We start from the raw sequence: 17,328 nt of genomic DNA, 5'->3' as shown, positions 1-17,328 counted from the left end.
ACAATAGTTCGAATAATAAAATTGCAATTTCATGCATCTGGTAGGAATCTTAGAAGATTTTCTAATCGATTGCTGCAAAAACGAAGGAAATCCATCGAAAACTAACCGATTTATTAGCATTTGAAATTGGACATATTTCTCACTTTTTCAGCTTTAGATTTTCATTTCACATCCCTATGTAGCCGAACTTCCTGAGAGAAGTATTCTACTTCAAAATAAATTAAATCGAGATAAATTCAACTAGATTTGTTGAAAACAGTATATAGTCATCCAAGTATTATGGGTCAACCACTATTATGGGCCAGCCTGCCCTTTGTATTACTTTTTAACGTGTGTCAATAGTTTTCAATAGTCAGTTAGTTTAATGGACGTTTAGAAGAAGGAGTTCAATGGACGTGGACAACATTTCTCTATATGTTTTCTGTGCGAAACCCTTGCACTAATCAGCTAAACTCTTAAGTTTTCCAATAAATGTCGGTAGAGTTCCCATCAGCTGATAATATTTCGATGTTTTCACCACAGTTGCAAGAAGCCGGTCGTGGAAAATAAGCCTAAAATTCGTGGAACACATCGTTTTATTCAACAAAATGAATGGATCTATAAATAATTGGTATGTGTTTAGGCCGTTACAAATTTTATTTCCATTTTATGTCACCCCCCCCCCCCCCCCCCCTTCAAAAATCTTGAATATTGGAAGGGGAAGAAAAAAAGCACAAACCGTTTTGTTCATTTAATTGGCTTTCCGACAGCATAAATGCCTAATTTAGCAACAAACAAGTCCAGTGACAGCGAGAGTGTCGTCAATAAATAACAATAATAATAATAGAATGTTATTTTTCAATATTTATTGGAGTGCAAGTTACAAACGTCATAACTTGCACACAAACTTTGATCATAGATATTTTTTTTTATCTCAGTGTTATTTATTTTTTGTCACCCCCTTTGCTAACTTTTTTTTTTTAAATGCTGCTCAATATTGGCCCATAACGCTGGTCACGAAATTCGGTTTTCCCAGTATTATGGGCCACCTAGTAATATCGGCTAGGCTATATTTCTTATTGATTTTTAATGCATGTTAATGACTTTTTATAGCCAAATTATCAACATTTCTCTGCATATCTTCTATACGAAATCCCTGCACTAATCAGTATAAATCTTGGACATATTTATGTATCAGCATTTAAAGTAGTGTGTAAGCTGGTACTAATGCTCGTTCATCCTAAATTTTCATAAGTTTACTTTAAAATCAATTTTAATTCTGTAAAACAATGATTTCTAAACTTTGGTTACTGTACCCAGTTTGTAAATTTAGGCTTTTTCTTGGCTTTATAAGCGCTTGATGAACGTTCGTCCAGCATTTCCACAATCATCAGCTGTAAGATGAGAATCGAACTTTTGAGCTTGGACTGCTGCGCTCTTTCCGACGGAGTCATAAGGCCCCTGTTGTCAAAACATATGAGTATTTAAAGCATGAGAAAAACAAAAACTTTGAAAAAAAAAACCCTGAGACGTATTATCGAAATTGGTTCAATGTTTTTATGATATTCTAACATTCCTCTCGACGTTACCCTCACTGTCAGCATTACTCTTTGAAATAATGTCTTCGTCTTTGAAACAAAAAATGTTCGCCTGGCTCCTAATACTGGGAGCATTGGCCCATAATACTGGGAGAGTCAAAAAGTGGCCCATAATAGTGGGAATCGGAAGAGCATATCATTTTATGAATTTTTGATTGAATAAGTTGTGTAAGAACGGAAATGTTCCGGAATTTGTGCTGATTCGTCTGAGGGTCCGTTATTCAAAAACAATGTTTAAATAGACCACGAGTTGGTCTTTCCGAAGTTCAATTTGTTGTTCAGTATGACTGACCACGATACACGAAAGAAGAGATTTCGTAGTTGCAAAATGTATGTATTTTAGCTTAGAGCGTTTAATTGCGACTAACTCTCTATACCCTACTCCTATAACTTCCTTTTACTCCATAGCTGCTGAACGTAGCGTAAAGAGAGATCTATTTATCTCGTTAAAGAGACTGGTAACGAGAGCGATAACGAGGAATGTTTCCTGTTCAGCCTAGCTTAGACTAGTCGTTTTTGTGATAGGAACCCGATCAGAAGAGCATAACTAAAAAATTACAAAATTTTATCAACGTGAGATACAAATAACATATTTTGATACAATTTTGTATTTTTCCATATAACTTTGATAACAAATTTGAATCTGAATGAGTTATAATAACAAAACGTGAAATGAAGTAGTTCTGAAACAAGTCTAACTGATTTTTCGTTTTCATCAAAACCTGTTGTTTCTAACAATGTTTGTTATTATATTGTTCTATATACTATCTTATTTTGTTAGAAAGCTGATATATTAGTAACAAATTTTGATATGTGTTTGATACTGGTAGAATCATTTCTGTTATAATTCCTGTTATTTTAACACCTAACGGGACCAAATTGAAAACACAGCCTGTAAGGTTTTTCCCGTAACAAACTAACAACTTCTGTTACATCTTTGTTCTTTCTTTCTGATCGGGAAGATTTTGGTATTGACATAGGGTAATGCGTTCAAATTTTGTACGTGTATGCTAACTTAACTTAAACTTGTAACTTAAATCTAATGCCGTAACATGCCGGGCCACGTTGAAAGGAACTTTCAAAATCACTCAGCAAGAAGATTTCAAATAGTTGCTTCAAGCTGGTTGCATTGGTGGTGAAGATTGTGACGTCTCAGATTGCGGTTGTTGTGCTGGTTCATCATGTATTGGGAGTGGGCAGATTTCGGTTACCGCCCGTCGATAAACGCCGTTTGAAGTCCGAACATCAATCACTCCCAAGTAACAATCCTAATGCGATTTAGTTTTATTCAAATTTTATGGTAGTTTATTTAAAACATTACTGAATATATCGAGTTTTATCACAAGATTTTTTAAGAACTTGTGGTTTTTATTTATCAGCAGTTTCCAAGAGTAATTAAGGAACACTTGAAGAGTCCGCCGTAAAACTTCTTCGTCAATAAGTCTAATGATCCTGAGGAGCGGTTTTTAGAGCCACTTAATATCCCTTTTGAAATACCTATGAGAAACTTCCATACAACTTCATGAGAGTCTTACGATGGTTTTATGGTACTTATCTTTAAGATAAATCTATCTTGAAAATGACACTCCCTCCATTTGTCCCAACCGTTGATATTCAGACATGAATTTTTGGTAATCTGAATGAAGCTGAGTGCTAGCCGATAGCTTTCTCTCGAGTGAATGAAATCTTCTTTCAGCGATCGATAACGACTCACCCATAGACGATAACAATTCCTCATGAACCGGCAATCGAACGACATATCGACCGTCAGGTGCTCTTGAGTGAGTCTTGCGAAAATGGTTCTCACAGTATTGTTCATCCAGTGAAAATGATTTTCCTCCGTCAAAACTTTCTACTTCCCAAAACCTTTGCACGGCTGCCGTTAATTTGTCGACCGTCATTGCAGCATTGTAGACTGCCGTTCTAATCGGATTACGCTGTGTGTGGTCACCAGCAACAGCGTAGCAAAACACTGTTTTGTGTAGAATAGGTAATTGTGGCCCAAGACCAATTTGATCGTTTTCCAATAACGAGAAAAACCACTCTGGAAGCTAGATTGATCGTAATCGACTGGGTTACACGTTGAATACTATTTCCAATTCCATATACATCAATTTCCTATACTGTGCGCTTCAATCGTAATAAATTAATAATCGTAGAAATTTGATCAAATCATTATGGGTGGGTCGAGATTCATCATCCAAATGATTTTCCCATTCCCATTCCGACTGCTCAATAGCTCAACCAAAAAGGAGTTCCAATGATCCTGTGGGTCTTCTAATTTGTTTAACAAGCCAAGGTGTTTTTCGAATGTGTCCGCCAAATCCGAAAGCGCAAATGAAGACTCTCTTTTGAGAGTGTGAGAGGAGAGAAGTGCAGATAGATGTTGTTTGATCAGATAATTTTTGTTATCGAATCGTTTTTTGAGCAAATCCCATGCAGTCATATAATTGGCTGAGCTCACAGCCAGTGATTGTACCAAACGAAGAGCATCTCCCTTCAAAACAGCCTTCAAGTATTGAGATTTTTGTATTGGCGACAACTGAGTGTTACTGTATATGAGAGTATTGAACAAGTCATTGAAGTTCATCCATTCATCAAAGTCGCCCTTGAACTCTGGGATATTAATCTCTGGCAATCGGACACCGAACGTTTGAGTAGGTAGAGCAGTAGGCGAGGTTGGTAGGGGGGAGAACTCATTTGTAACTAATGCTAGTTTATTCGACAGGGATCCCTTTAGCTCGAAATATATTGTTTCAAACTCAACACGCTCATCAGCGAGCTCGTCACTGATCTCGTGTTCACATTCGATTTCAGCTTGGATTTCAATAAATTCATCCCAAAGTGAATCAAGCTTTTCAATGCGAATTGTGATTTGCGGAGAGTCTCGCTTAAACACGAAATTAGCGTCATACTCCCTTATCAATTTAGCCGAACCAATAATGTTATTGCGGCGCACCAAAAGCCGCTTAACCTTCTTTGTATCCCCTTTACTAGTACGGCAACCTTTACGAGTTTTAACTCCGCCGGCTGGTACTTTAGCCAACATTCACTCTTCTTTATTCAGTGATACAAATATAGGCACTCACCTGAATTGTAGTTGAGAGTTTACCTGTGCTCACTTGGCTAACCTGTTACCACGTGTCCTATTACGTTCGGTTATACGTCCAAAATCCTCCAAAATTATCCAATGCGTTTCGCGTGTGGCGAATAAATTGGTTCCTGCGACTGATCCGAAATAGGCGTCAAGAGCCTTGTCGATTATATTCCAATCCACTCTGGTAGTGATGATTGGCCGAGTTGACCAGCCGCTAAACTCCAAAATGTTACACCAGCGATGAATTAGCAAAAGAACAATTCCCGGGTTTGGGCACCAAATTTATGTTCCGGAATTTGTGCTGATTCGTCTGAAAGTCCGTTATTCAAAAAAAATGTTGTCCGAAGTTCAATTTATTGTTCAGTATAACTGACCACGATACACGAAAGGCGAGATTTCGTAGTTCCAAAATGTATGTATTTTATCTTAGAGCGTTTAATTGCGACTGACTCTCTATACCCTACTCCTATAACTTCCTTTTACTCCATAGCTGCTGAACGTAGCGCAAAGAGAGATCTATTTATCTCGTTAAGGAGACTAGTAACGAGAGCGATAACGAGGAATGTTTCCTGTTCAGCCTAGCTTAGACTAGTCGTTTTTGTGATAGGAAGATTTTGGTATTGGCATAGGGTAATGCGTTCAAATTTTGTACGTGTATACTAACTTAACTTAAACTTGTAACATAAATCTAATTCCGTAACAGGAAATATACTTTTAACATCAAACTTTAATGTATTTACCAAAAGTTAGTGAAAAACCTAAATTAATCCAACAAGCGGTCAGACTCAGCCTTTCTCATTCAAACTTATTATTTGTAAAAATAAATTTGCAAAAATGCTTAAATCCAATAAAATTATATTCACTCTTTGGGTTCTAATATATTGATGTTGTAATTAAAGTATAAAATATAAAATTTGAGGTAATGTTAAAATAAAAGAAATGACTCTTAATTTCGAACAATTTAATCACAAGCGATACCGGGAACGTTCAGATAGTACGATACCACATTTAAATCATGTTGTGGCCATATATATTGATCAAAGCAGGTATAGTGTTTAATAGTCTTTGAATTTCTTTCCTTTCCAAAACTTTTGAACAGCATATAAAATTGTTATGAAGTTTGTTATTTGTAAGTTTGAGGGATGACTCGTTCGTATGACACTAGTTATGTTCAAATAACTCGTGTAATACTTGAGATAATAGACTTTCTTTGTTTTACAAATTAAAACAAACTTAAAGTTTGATTACAATCAAATGAAAAGGTAACGTATAGGGCAGCCAAACTTTGAAACCACGTGTTCAATCATAATTCATCAGTTAACCCTTAACTAGCCTGTTCATCTGATATCAATATTGTTCAAATCGGTTGTGTAGTTTCTAAGATAATGAAGTTTCGTGATTTGCACATTTCGATACATTACAGACGAAGTTACAGTCCGATTACAGCAAAATTCAATAGGGTGTTATGAGGCAGCTAGACCTTTCAATTGACACTAATTCTGTGGAAATCGGGTCAACCATCTATGAGAAAAGTGAATGAGTCCAAGTAGTCTTCGGAATATGTTTCTTTTCATAGCTGGATTTCACATTTTTAAACATAACAGGCAAAGTAATAATCCGTTTGCAAAAAAAAATCATTAGGGTCTTATAGGGCAACAGGACCTTCCATATGACATTGATTTTGTGAAAATCGGTTCAGCCATCTCTGAGAAACATGAGTGAGATTAGATAGTCTCCAGAACACGTTTCTTTCCATAACTTCTGAACCACATGTTCAATCTTCATAAAATTCAAAGGTTGAGGGTTTTTCAGGTAGCCCGTTCATTTGGAACCACTTTTGTTCAAATCGGTTGTGTAGTTTCTGAGATATTGATGTTTCGTGATTTTTACATTTTGATGCACAATGATAGGGCAACTAGACCTTTCATTAGCAATTAATTTCATTAAAATCGGTTCTGCCATCTCTGAGAAAATCGAGTGAGATTGGGAGAGCGTTACACACATGCAGAAAATTCTCAGCTCGTCGAACTGAGTCGAGTGGTATACGACATTCGGCCCTTTTGAGCGCTTTTATACCTTTAGTTTTTGCAGTGATTGCTATACCGTTCTAGGAGAAAGGCAAAAAGTGAAATGATAGAAATGACTTTTAATTTCAACTTCAATCCCGAGCAAGGCCGCAAACATTGAAATAGTACAATATCAAATTTAAATGATGTTGAGGCCACATAATTTGAACGTAGCTATAGTTTTAAACATACTGCACACGTACACACCCACACAAACATATGCACCTATACATGCATATATGCAGAAAATGCTCGATTCGTCGAACTGAGTCGAGTAGTATATGACATTCGGCCATTTGGATCACTTTTCTACCTTTCAATTAGCCAGTGATCGTTAGGAAAAAGTCAATATGTTTACTTTCATTATGTGATTTCACATTTTTGTAAACAACGGACAAAGCTACAATCCGATTGCAATGTAATTCAATAACAACCTATGGGGCAACTAGACCTTTCATTTGACACTAATTTTGTGAAAATCGGTTCAGCCATCTCTGAGAAAAATGAGTGAGTTTAAACAACCTCAGGATAACTTTTCTTCACATAACCTTGAACCATATGTTCAATCATAACGAAATTTAAAAGTTAAGGGTTCTGGAGACAGCCCGTTCATTTGAAACCAGTTTTATTGAGATCGGTTGTGTGGTTTCTGAGATATTGATGTTTCGTAATTTTTACATTTTGATACATAACCTCTAAACTAAAAATCCTTTGTCCGTTTTCAATGTAATATATGGGATGAAATTATTTATGTCGTTCCCGCTGATCCGTCCGCCAGTTGAAAATTTAGGTCGTCGACGTTTTGTTGGTCATTTTGTTGCGTCTCGCGTTTCTCGTTTTCTGCTGTTGACTCATGTGTCTCGTTTGTCTGATCAATTTGAACGTATTCTGTACTGGCTGTACTGGCTGTACTGCGAGATCGTTTTCGAAATATTGTTCGGGGTAGTAATAGTAATTGTTATCAAAAGGGTACTGTGGATAATTGTTATAATCGAATGGTTCGTGTTCTATATGGAAATTGGGTCTATTCATGTAATTGATTCCTCTCGATCTTATAGATTGATCGACTTCCATTGGCACGGGTTTTGGCTGGAAAGCCGGCCTTGGGGCGAAAACATTTTGAGTGTTTGTGGGTTGATGCCTAAACTGGTAGTTTTGGAAGTAGGGTTTCGGTTGGTAAGGATTTTGTTGTTGCGGAAAATTTGATTGGTATGGATTTTGGAATTTCTGTTGGTATGGCTGTTGGGCGAATTTTGGTTGTTGTGGAAATCTTTGTTGTGGGAATTTTGGTTGTTGTAGGAATTTTTGTTGGTATGGTGGTTGTTGGTATCTCGGCTGATATAATTGGTGAGGGGTTTTTGTTGACAGGGTTGTTGTGGGTATTTTGGGAATGGTATTGGTTGCATAAATGGTTTTGGTGGTAAAAGTGGGTACTTGTTTTGAGGGGGTTTTATTGATATAGGTGGTGGACAGTGTGTATTCCTCCCGTACGTAATATTATTTTCATCTAGACAGATTCTCAATGCTTCTTTTAGATTTTCGGCGATTGTTCCCGAGTTATGTGGCCTGGAGGATCCATCAGTTCTCCCAGAAAAACTTTCAACCCTAATTCTTGATAGAACGTTTTCTTAGCTTTTCTAACATCCGGGTTTTGCTCGTTTAAATTGAGAAGGTTAATTAATAAGGATAGATAGTAAGATATATTTCCGTATAATTCTTCAGCAGTGCCAACTTGTTTTATTTTTAGAAGATCTTTTGTGAGAGACGATTCATCTCTCTTATCGCCAAAATGTGTGATGAGAGTGCTTTTAATCTCCTCCCAGTTTATTTCGGTGCCATACAGTTCCAAAACTGCATCGGCATCTCCAGTTATTTTTCCACGAACTGCTTGCATCCAGACATCGTAAGTGATATTTCTAGTTTTTTGCTGAAAATAGCCATATTTCAAGTCCATATTTCTCCGAAGGTCGCAGATAGTAGCAAACCAGACTCTATGCATTTGAAAGTTTGTCAAAAGAACTGCATTTCAAAGGAGTTCAACTGTTTCTAGTTGTATTCAACCGAGTACTGAATGAAAGGAAAACACCCCTCAAAATGAGTTTTTTGTCCATAACTTTTTCTGTAATCGTCGAAACAATTCAAGATTTACAACAAATGAAAATATCAAACCAATATATTCTACAAAAATGCGAGGTTTAGCAGAATGAAAAAAATCTTAGAACATCTTGAATTGTTTCGACGATTACAGAAGAAGTTATGAACAAAAAACTCATTTTGAGGGGTGTTTTCCTTTCATTCAGTACTCGGTTGAATACAACTAGAAACAGTTGAATTCCTTTAGTAATGCAGTTCTTTTGACAAACTTTCAAATGCATAGAGTCTGGTTTGCTACTATCTGCGACCTTCGGAGAAATATGGACTTGAAATATGGCTATTTTCAGCAAAAAACTAGAAATATCTTTACAACAAATGAAAATATCAAACCAATAAATTCTACAAAAATGCGAGGTTTAGCAGAATGAAAAAAAATCTTAGAACATCTTGAATTGTTTCGACGATTACAGAAAAAGTTATGGACAAAAAACTCATTTTGAGGGGTGTTTTTCTTTCATTCAGTACTCGATTGGATACAACTGGAAACAGTTGAACTCTTATAAGTAATGCAGTTCTTTTGACAAACCTTCAAATGCATACAGTCTGGTTTGCTACTATTTGCAACCTTCGGAGAAATATGGACTCGAAATATGGCTATTTTCAGCAAAAAATTAGAAATATCTTTACAATAAATGAAAATATCAAACCAATATATTCTACAAAATTACGAGGTTTAGCAGAGTGAACGAAATTTTAGGACATCTTGAACTGTTTCGACGATTACAGAAAAAGTTATGGACAAAAAACTAATTTTGAGGACTGTTCCTCGTGAAACTCTATTTCGTCATATCAGAAGTACAGATAGAAGATTACAGTGTTCAGCAATTCTTTTTCTTATAGACTTTCCTACAACTTTGCTGAAGAAGGTAATCGGGTATTTTGAAAATTAGAGAAAATATTCTTTTTATCTAACTACAAGGGGGATTGATCATAAAACCAAATACGCCAAAAGAAAGGCCTTGTTATATAAAATAAACTTGCTGAAAACACTGGTTACATAAAATCAATATTTCACAGTCAAATCTAAAACGATCACGATTTTTCGAGTTTAGACCACTGTGAGATGGGACTGACTTGCAGTTACCGGCAGTACAAGAATAATTCATTGCATTGGCGTAACTACGGGGGTCTATTATAGCCCCCCTAGGATTTCTGTAGCCCTCCCTAAAGTAGACCACACCATTACTAATTTTGCTTCTCAAATTTGCACAGTTGGCTTTAGAGGAGAATTTCTATTTTTTTTTATCGACCACACCGAAAAAGTTGTGTATGTACTTCAACAAAGTAGAAAATTAATAAGAATAATGACGTAATTGGATACGCATTTACTTTTTTTCTCTGCCATTTTATCTCTTCCTTGAAGCAGTGATACAGAAGTTCAATCCGTTCGAAGGTTCAGCATTGAACCATTGATTTGTATTAGCAGGAATAAAGCAGTGATACAACCATCTTTACATTTTTTTTCACCCAAGATAAATACAAGAAATAAATAGACTGCTTTACCGTTTTTGCATAGAAATTATAGAGAATAAGCCCCCCTTCCCCCCCATGGATAATGTGAGCTGAATCAAGTTATTCTATTTTTAATATCTCTGTTAAATAATTGTTTTACCTTTGGCCCTTGCCGGAATTCATGTGTAATATGGGTTACATTCTGACTCTTTTCTATTTTAGAGGACTGAATCGTTGCCAAAAAAAAAAACAAAAAATATGTCGAACAGGAATATCTTAGTCAAATTGGTTATGTTTATTGGATTATATAGGTATGCTTTGCCTCATTATTATGGGTGTGGTTTGGGCGTTTGTGAACTGGAATCAGAACATGAGACTAAGGAATACTGTGAACATTTTGACTCTGATATGAGTTTGGGTTTAAAAAACGACAAACAAGATGTGCGCATACGTTTTTAGGTTTCTAGAAGATTTTATAATGGAGGATCATTTCATTCAATAAAATTTGTGGCAGTACGACGTTTGCCGGGTCAGCTAGTAGATAATAAAAATGCGGTTCTACAAAAAAATATATACACTGTAACAATAATTGACATAGGGCTACGTCTTACCTTTAGGGAGCATACATAAATGACGTAGCTTATTTGACCCCTCCCTCCCCTATCGTAGCATTTCGTCACAAAGTTGCAGACCCCCTCTAGATCAGGACGTTATTATAACAACCCGTAGCATTATAATAATGGGGGGGGCATGACATTTCTTTTTCTGTAAATTTTATTGTCAAGAACATTTTTTTTCCTCTGTGTGAACTCATCACTGCGACCAGAGACGTTTGATCTATTGTGATATTGCCCAGGTGTTTTCTGTACTCCGCACTTCAAATATTGGCAGTATCATTATTGAAGTGAATGATACGCTTTTCATTTATATCCGTGCTTATGTGTGAGAGTTTACCCTTTCGTTTCAAGCTCACTGCTCTACTATACCGAGCCTCTTTCTATCCTACCAATATCGCCAATTACAATTCCCTGAACTGAGGCTACACTTAACGTTCCCTCTCTGACCAGGTTAATTCAAAGAGGGACTTATTATGTCAAGAGGAAGGAGTCTTATCGAAACCTGCCATTTTTTGCCAATTTTTTTCTTTTATCGTCAATAACAATTCCCTGTAGAGGATATATGTTCCTGAGATCAGTTTTATTATAAGGAGGACTTACTTTGTCAAGAGGAAGGATTCTTATTTTTGATAAGACCTCCTACCTTGTTTCTCCTACCAACACCGCGTCACAACCACAATTCCCTGAAGAGGGTAAAAACAAGTTTTTACAGGGTAAAAACAAACTTGTTAGAGGGTGTCATCGCTACCCCCGATTTACTGGGGTTAGTATGGTTTTACAATTTTCTGGTTGGGGGTTGTTGGGTTGGGGGCTTGAGTGTGTTTGTATTACTAAGTAATTATTAACTATAACTATTCTAAGATAAATCTAAACTAATTTCTAATTACTAGTGACTAGATTTTCGCACATGTATTACACTGCATTTCACATTGCACCGAATTATCTGGTTTCGAGTTTTTGTGTCTCCAGCACAAGGTACATCAGCCCCTTAGTGAAAGAAGGATGGATTATCTGATAAGATACCAATAAAACCTAAATTAATCCACCTAGCGGTCAGACCCAGCCCTTCTCATTCAAACTGTTATTTGTAAAAATAGAATATATATTCACTCTTTAGGTTCTTGAATATTGATGTTGTAATCTATACATATAAAAGGTTCTAAAATATTGATGTTGTAATCTATACATATAAAAATGCAGTCCGGTCTGTCTGCCTGTCTGTCTGATCCAAATAGGCTCGAAAATTACCGAGTCGATCGACGTGAAAATTTGTTTAGGGATTTTTGGTGCCAATAAAAATTCCTATGATAGTTTGAGACCCCTCCCTCTTCTGGAAGGGAGGGGTCCCATACAAATGAAACATAAATTTCTGCACAACTTAAGAACAAACCAAGCAAATTAAACCGAAATTGGCATGTGGATGTTTTAAGGGGTTACAAATATGTCCATAATAGTTGGACGCCACTCCCTTTTCTAGAAGGGAGGGGTTCCATACAAATGAAACACAAATTTCTGCACATCTCGAGAACTAACCGAGTAAATGGAACTAAATTTAGCATGAGGATGTTTTAAGAGGTAACAAATATGTTCCATAATCGACCATAGGCAACATTTTAGATTGTAGGATGGCAACTTCCGGTTTCTGGAAATCAGCCAAAAATGGTCGATTTCCACCCAATATAACATCCGGATCTAGCATGATACACAGGAGCTGAAATCGACCACAGATACCATTTTGAATTCTAAGATGGCGACTTCCGGTATTGGGTGTTATTCGATCATTTTCGGCTGTTTCCCAGGAACATGTGATTCTAGTATATATATAGAATTAAGGCGATGTACAGAAGCCAAAAGTCGAGGATGTTGTCATTTCGATAAAACCAATCATTTCAAACGATTTGTTATTCGACTTTGATCATATCATATGACCGATTCGTCGTGCATTTTCAGATTTTAAACACATCGCAAGGAATCAATGAATTTGGAACGTTCAAATAGTACTATACCACATTTAAAATATGTTGAGGCCACATATATCGATCAAAGCAGGTGTAGTTTTAAATATTTTAATTTCTTTTCTTTCCATAACTTTTGAGCCACATCAAATTGTAATGAAGCTTGTTATCTGTAATTCGAGAGATGACTCGTTCGTAGTTATGCTTAAATAAGTCATGTAATCTTCGAGATAATAGACTTTCGTTGTTTTATTAACAATTTAATACATAACGGTTGCTCAAGTTTGATTATGATCAAATGAAATGGGAACAAATAGGGCAGCCAAACTTTGAAACCACGTGTTCAATCATAATTCATCAGTTAACCCTTACTAGCCTGCTCATCTGATAATAATATTGAGATAATGAAGTTTCGTGATTTTCACATTTCGGTACATTACAGACGAAGTTACAGTTCGATTACAGTAAAATTCAATGGGGTGTTATGAGGCAGCTAGACCTCTTATTCGACACTAATTTTGTGGAAATCGGGTCAGCCATTTCTGATAAAAGTGAGTGAGTCCAAGCAGTCTTCGGAATATGTTCCTTTTCATAGCTGGATTTCACATTTTTAAACATAATAGGCAAAGTAATAGTCTGATTGCAAAACAAATCAATAGGGTCTTATGGGGCAACTAGAGCTTCCATTTGACATTGATTTTATGAAAATCGGTTCAGCCATCTCTGAGAAACATGAGTGAGATTAAGTAGTCACGTTTCTTGTCATAACTTTTGAACTACAAGTTCAATCTTCATGAAATTCAAAAGTTAAGGGTATTTTGGGTAGCCCGTTCACTTGAAACCTATTTTGTTCAAATCGGTTGTGTAGTTTTGAGATAATGATGTTCCATGATTTTTACATTTTGATACCTAACCTCTGAACCAAAAATCCGATTACAATGAAATTCAATAAGGTCTTATGGGACAACGAGACCTTTCATTTGCAATCGATTTCATGAAAATCGGTCCAGCCATCTCTGAGAAAAGTGAATGAGAATAAAAATCTGCACATACACACACACACTTACACACACACACATACAGAAAATGCTCAGCTCGTCGAGCTGAGTCGAGTGATATATGCCATTCGGCCCTTTGGAGCTCTTTTTTACTTTCGGTTTTGCAAGTGATTGCTATACATTTCTAGGAGAAAGGCAAAAAATATATAAAATATCCTGTTTTATTTTACTAGGAGAAAGGCAAAAAATATATAAAATATCCTGTTTTATTTTACTACCTTAGAAGGCGATTGGTTGAATGAGTGGAAAATACCAATTTTTTTGTGATGCAATTTGGTCCCGGACACTCTTTACCCAATCCAACGAATCTGCTTCAGAACAGTCCTGTCGAAGATTTCTGTATGATTTCATGTTCCTTGGTGTGCAAAAACAACTGGAGAGCAACAAAATTTCAGTTGCCACCCGTTAGCTAATAACTGCACTGGTTACCTCGCACAAACTACTACGATAGATCATTACCATGACCAATGTAAATGTTTCATCGCATAACGTTGATTTGCGAAACTCTTGCGATAAATCTTCTTCTTCTTTTTCTATATCTATAAAATAGATGATACCCAGCCCGCGTTGCTGCGCCTCTTAGTTTGTAACGACAATTATGTATTTCTGGAATGTGGCATAATTTCAAACATGTATTACCATGCAATAAAAACCTAAATTAATCCACCTAGCGGTCAGACTTATTATTTGTAAAAATAGATTTACATGAATGCTTAAATCCAATAAATGTTTATCCACTCTTTGGGTTCTAAAATATTGATGTTGTAATTAAAGTATAAGATATGAAATTTGACGTAATGTTAGTACTTAAGAAATAGCGAAATAAAAGCAATGACTCTTAATTTCGAACAATTTAATCACGAGCGATGCCGGGAACGTTCAGATAGTACGATACCACATTTAAATCATGTTGAGGCCATATATATTGATCGAAGCAGGTAAAGTGTTGAATAGTCTTTGAATTTCTTTTCTTTCTAAAACTTTTAAACAGCATATCAAATTGTTATGAAGTTTGTTATTTGTAAGTTTGAGAGATGACTCATTTGTATGACACTAGTTATGTTCAAATAAGTCGTGTAATACTTGAGATAATAGACTTTCGTTGTTTTACAAATTAAAACATAACGCTTGCTTAAGTTTGATTACAATCAAATGAAAAGGTAACGTATGGGGCAGCCAAACTTTAAAACCACGTGTTCAATCATAATTCATCAGTTAACCCTTAACTAGCCCGTTCAACTGATATCAATAGTGTTCAAATCGGTCGTGTAGTTTCCAAGATAATGAAGTTTCGTGATTTTCACATTTCGATACATTACAGACGAAGTTACAGTCCGATTACTGCAAAATTCAATAGGGTGTTATGAGGTAGGTAGACCTTTTATTTGATACTAATTCTGTGGAAATCGGGTCAACCATCTCTGAGAAATATGAGTGAGTCCAAGTAAGTTGTCTTGGAATATGTTTCTTTTCATAGCTGGATTTCACATTTTTAAACATACTAGGCAAAGTAATAATCCGTTTGTAAAAAAAATCATTAGGGTCTTATGGGGCAACAAGACCTTTCATATGACACTAATTTTATAAAAATCGGGCCAGCCATCTCTGAGAAACATGAGTGAGATTAAATAGTCTCCAGAACTCGTTTCTTTCCATAACTTCTGAACCACATGTTCAATCTTCATAAAATTCAAAAGTTAAGGGTTTTTATGGTAGCCCTTTCATTTGAAACTAATTTTAATCAAATCAGATGTGTGGTTTCTGAGATATTGATGTTTCGTGATTTTTACACTTTGATACATAACCTCTAAACTAGAAATCAGATTACAATAAAATTCAATAGGGTCTTATAGGGCAACTAGACCTTTCATTTGCAATTTATTTCATTGAAATCTGTTCGGTCAGACCATCTCTGAGAATAGTGAGTGCGAAAAAAGGTGCACATACACACGTACACACCCACACACAAACATATACACCTATACATGCTTATATGCAGAAAATGCTCGATTCGTCTAACTGAGTCGAGTAGTATATGACATTCGGCCATTTGGATCACTTTTCTACCTTTTAATTAGCCAGTGATCGTTAGGAGGAAGTCAATATTTTTACTTTCATTATGTGATTTCACATTTTCATGAACAACGGACAAAGTTACAAACCGATTGCAATGAAATTCAATAGAAACCTATGGGGCAACTAGACCTTTCATTTGACACTAATTTTGTGAAAATCGGTTCAGCCATCTCTGAGAAAAATTAGTGAGTTTAAACAACCTCAGGATAACTTTTCTTTACATAACTTTTGAACCATAGGTTCAATAATTACGAAATTCAAAAGTTAAGGGTTTTGGAGACAGCCCAATTATTTGAAACCAATTTTCTTAAAATCGGTTATGTGGTTTCTGAGATATTGATGTTTCGTGGTTTTTACATTTTGATACATAACCTCTAAACTAAAAATCCGATTACAATGAAATTCAATAGCAACCTATGGCGCAACTAGACCTTTCATTTGCAATTAATTTTATGAAAATCGGTCCAGCCATCTCTGAGTAAAGTGAGTGAGAAAAAAAAGTTGCACATACATACACACACACACACACACACACACACACACACACACATACACACATACATACATACATACAGAAAATGCTCAGTTCGTCGAAAGGGGTCGAGTGGTATATGACATTCGGCCATTGGGACCACTTTTATACCTTTGGTTTTTCCAGTGATTGCTATACCTTTCTAGGAGAAAGGCAAAAAACGTTTATTTTAGAGTTTAATATCAGCATTTTTCAGGAAACAGTTTAGTTCTGACATATACTGGAGATCACCACTTCCCAGAATGTCTCTAACGGGTACATTTGCTTGTCTTCCTCGGGCCCGAGAGGTATCTATTAGCTTGGACCTAACATCAGAGTATTCGGCGCACGACCAAACAACGTGCTCGATGTCGTGGTAGCCATCGCCACAAACGCAGTGATTACTTTCCACAAGCCCTATGCGAAAGAGGTGCGTGTTTAACGTGTAGTGATTGGACATACAGGGTGACAAAAAAGTCCGGTCACACAGGAAAATCTTAATATTTCAAAGAATAAGAAGAAAATCTGAATCTGGCTTTCATAGCTTTATTCAGTAACTCATAAAGATACTTCACAGACGATATCTCGGAATTACACCACCTTTCTCTGATCGAACCAGCTTCAGACGTCTCGGAAAGTCGTCGCAAGCGGCGCGCACGTGCTCCATCGGCATCTCGTCCCAGATTTTCGTGATAACTCGCTCGAATCGCTCCAAATTTGTTATTTTATAGTCGTTCAGCTTCGACATCATGTATTCCCACATGA

The 17,328-nt window shown here is 36.2% G+C and overlaps 1 protein-coding gene across 1 annotated transcript; it reads right to left on the bottom strand.

Annotated features, from left to right (window-relative positions):
* Positions 1-3,744: 3,744 nt before the first annotated feature.
* Positions 3,745-4,626, bottom strand: LOC129728597 (uncharacterized). The gene has a single exon (XM_055687044.1). It carries the CDS (start codon positions 4,624-4,626, stop codon positions 3,745-3,747), a length of 882 nt encoding a protein of 293 aa, XP_055543019.1.
* Between the last annotated feature and the right edge of the window lie 12,702 nt (positions 4,627-17,328).

This window comes from Wyeomyia smithii, chromosome 3 (genome assembly GCF_029784165.1).
Source record: "Wyeomyia smithii strain HCP4-BCI-WySm-NY-G18 chromosome 3, ASM2978416v1, whole genome shotgun sequence".
Lineage (NCBI taxonomy): Eukaryota > Metazoa > Arthropoda > Insecta > Diptera > Culicidae > Wyeomyia > Wyeomyia smithii.
The sequence above is the reverse complement of the archived record's forward strand: the minus strand, read 5'-3'. Positions and strand labels throughout refer to the sequence as shown.

Excerpts from the sequence above, each read along its gene's own strand:
- LOC129728597 (XM_055687044.1), bottom strand. The coding sequence starts at position 4,626 with ATGTTGGCTAAAGTACCAGCCGGCGGAGTTAAAACTCGTAAAGGTTGC.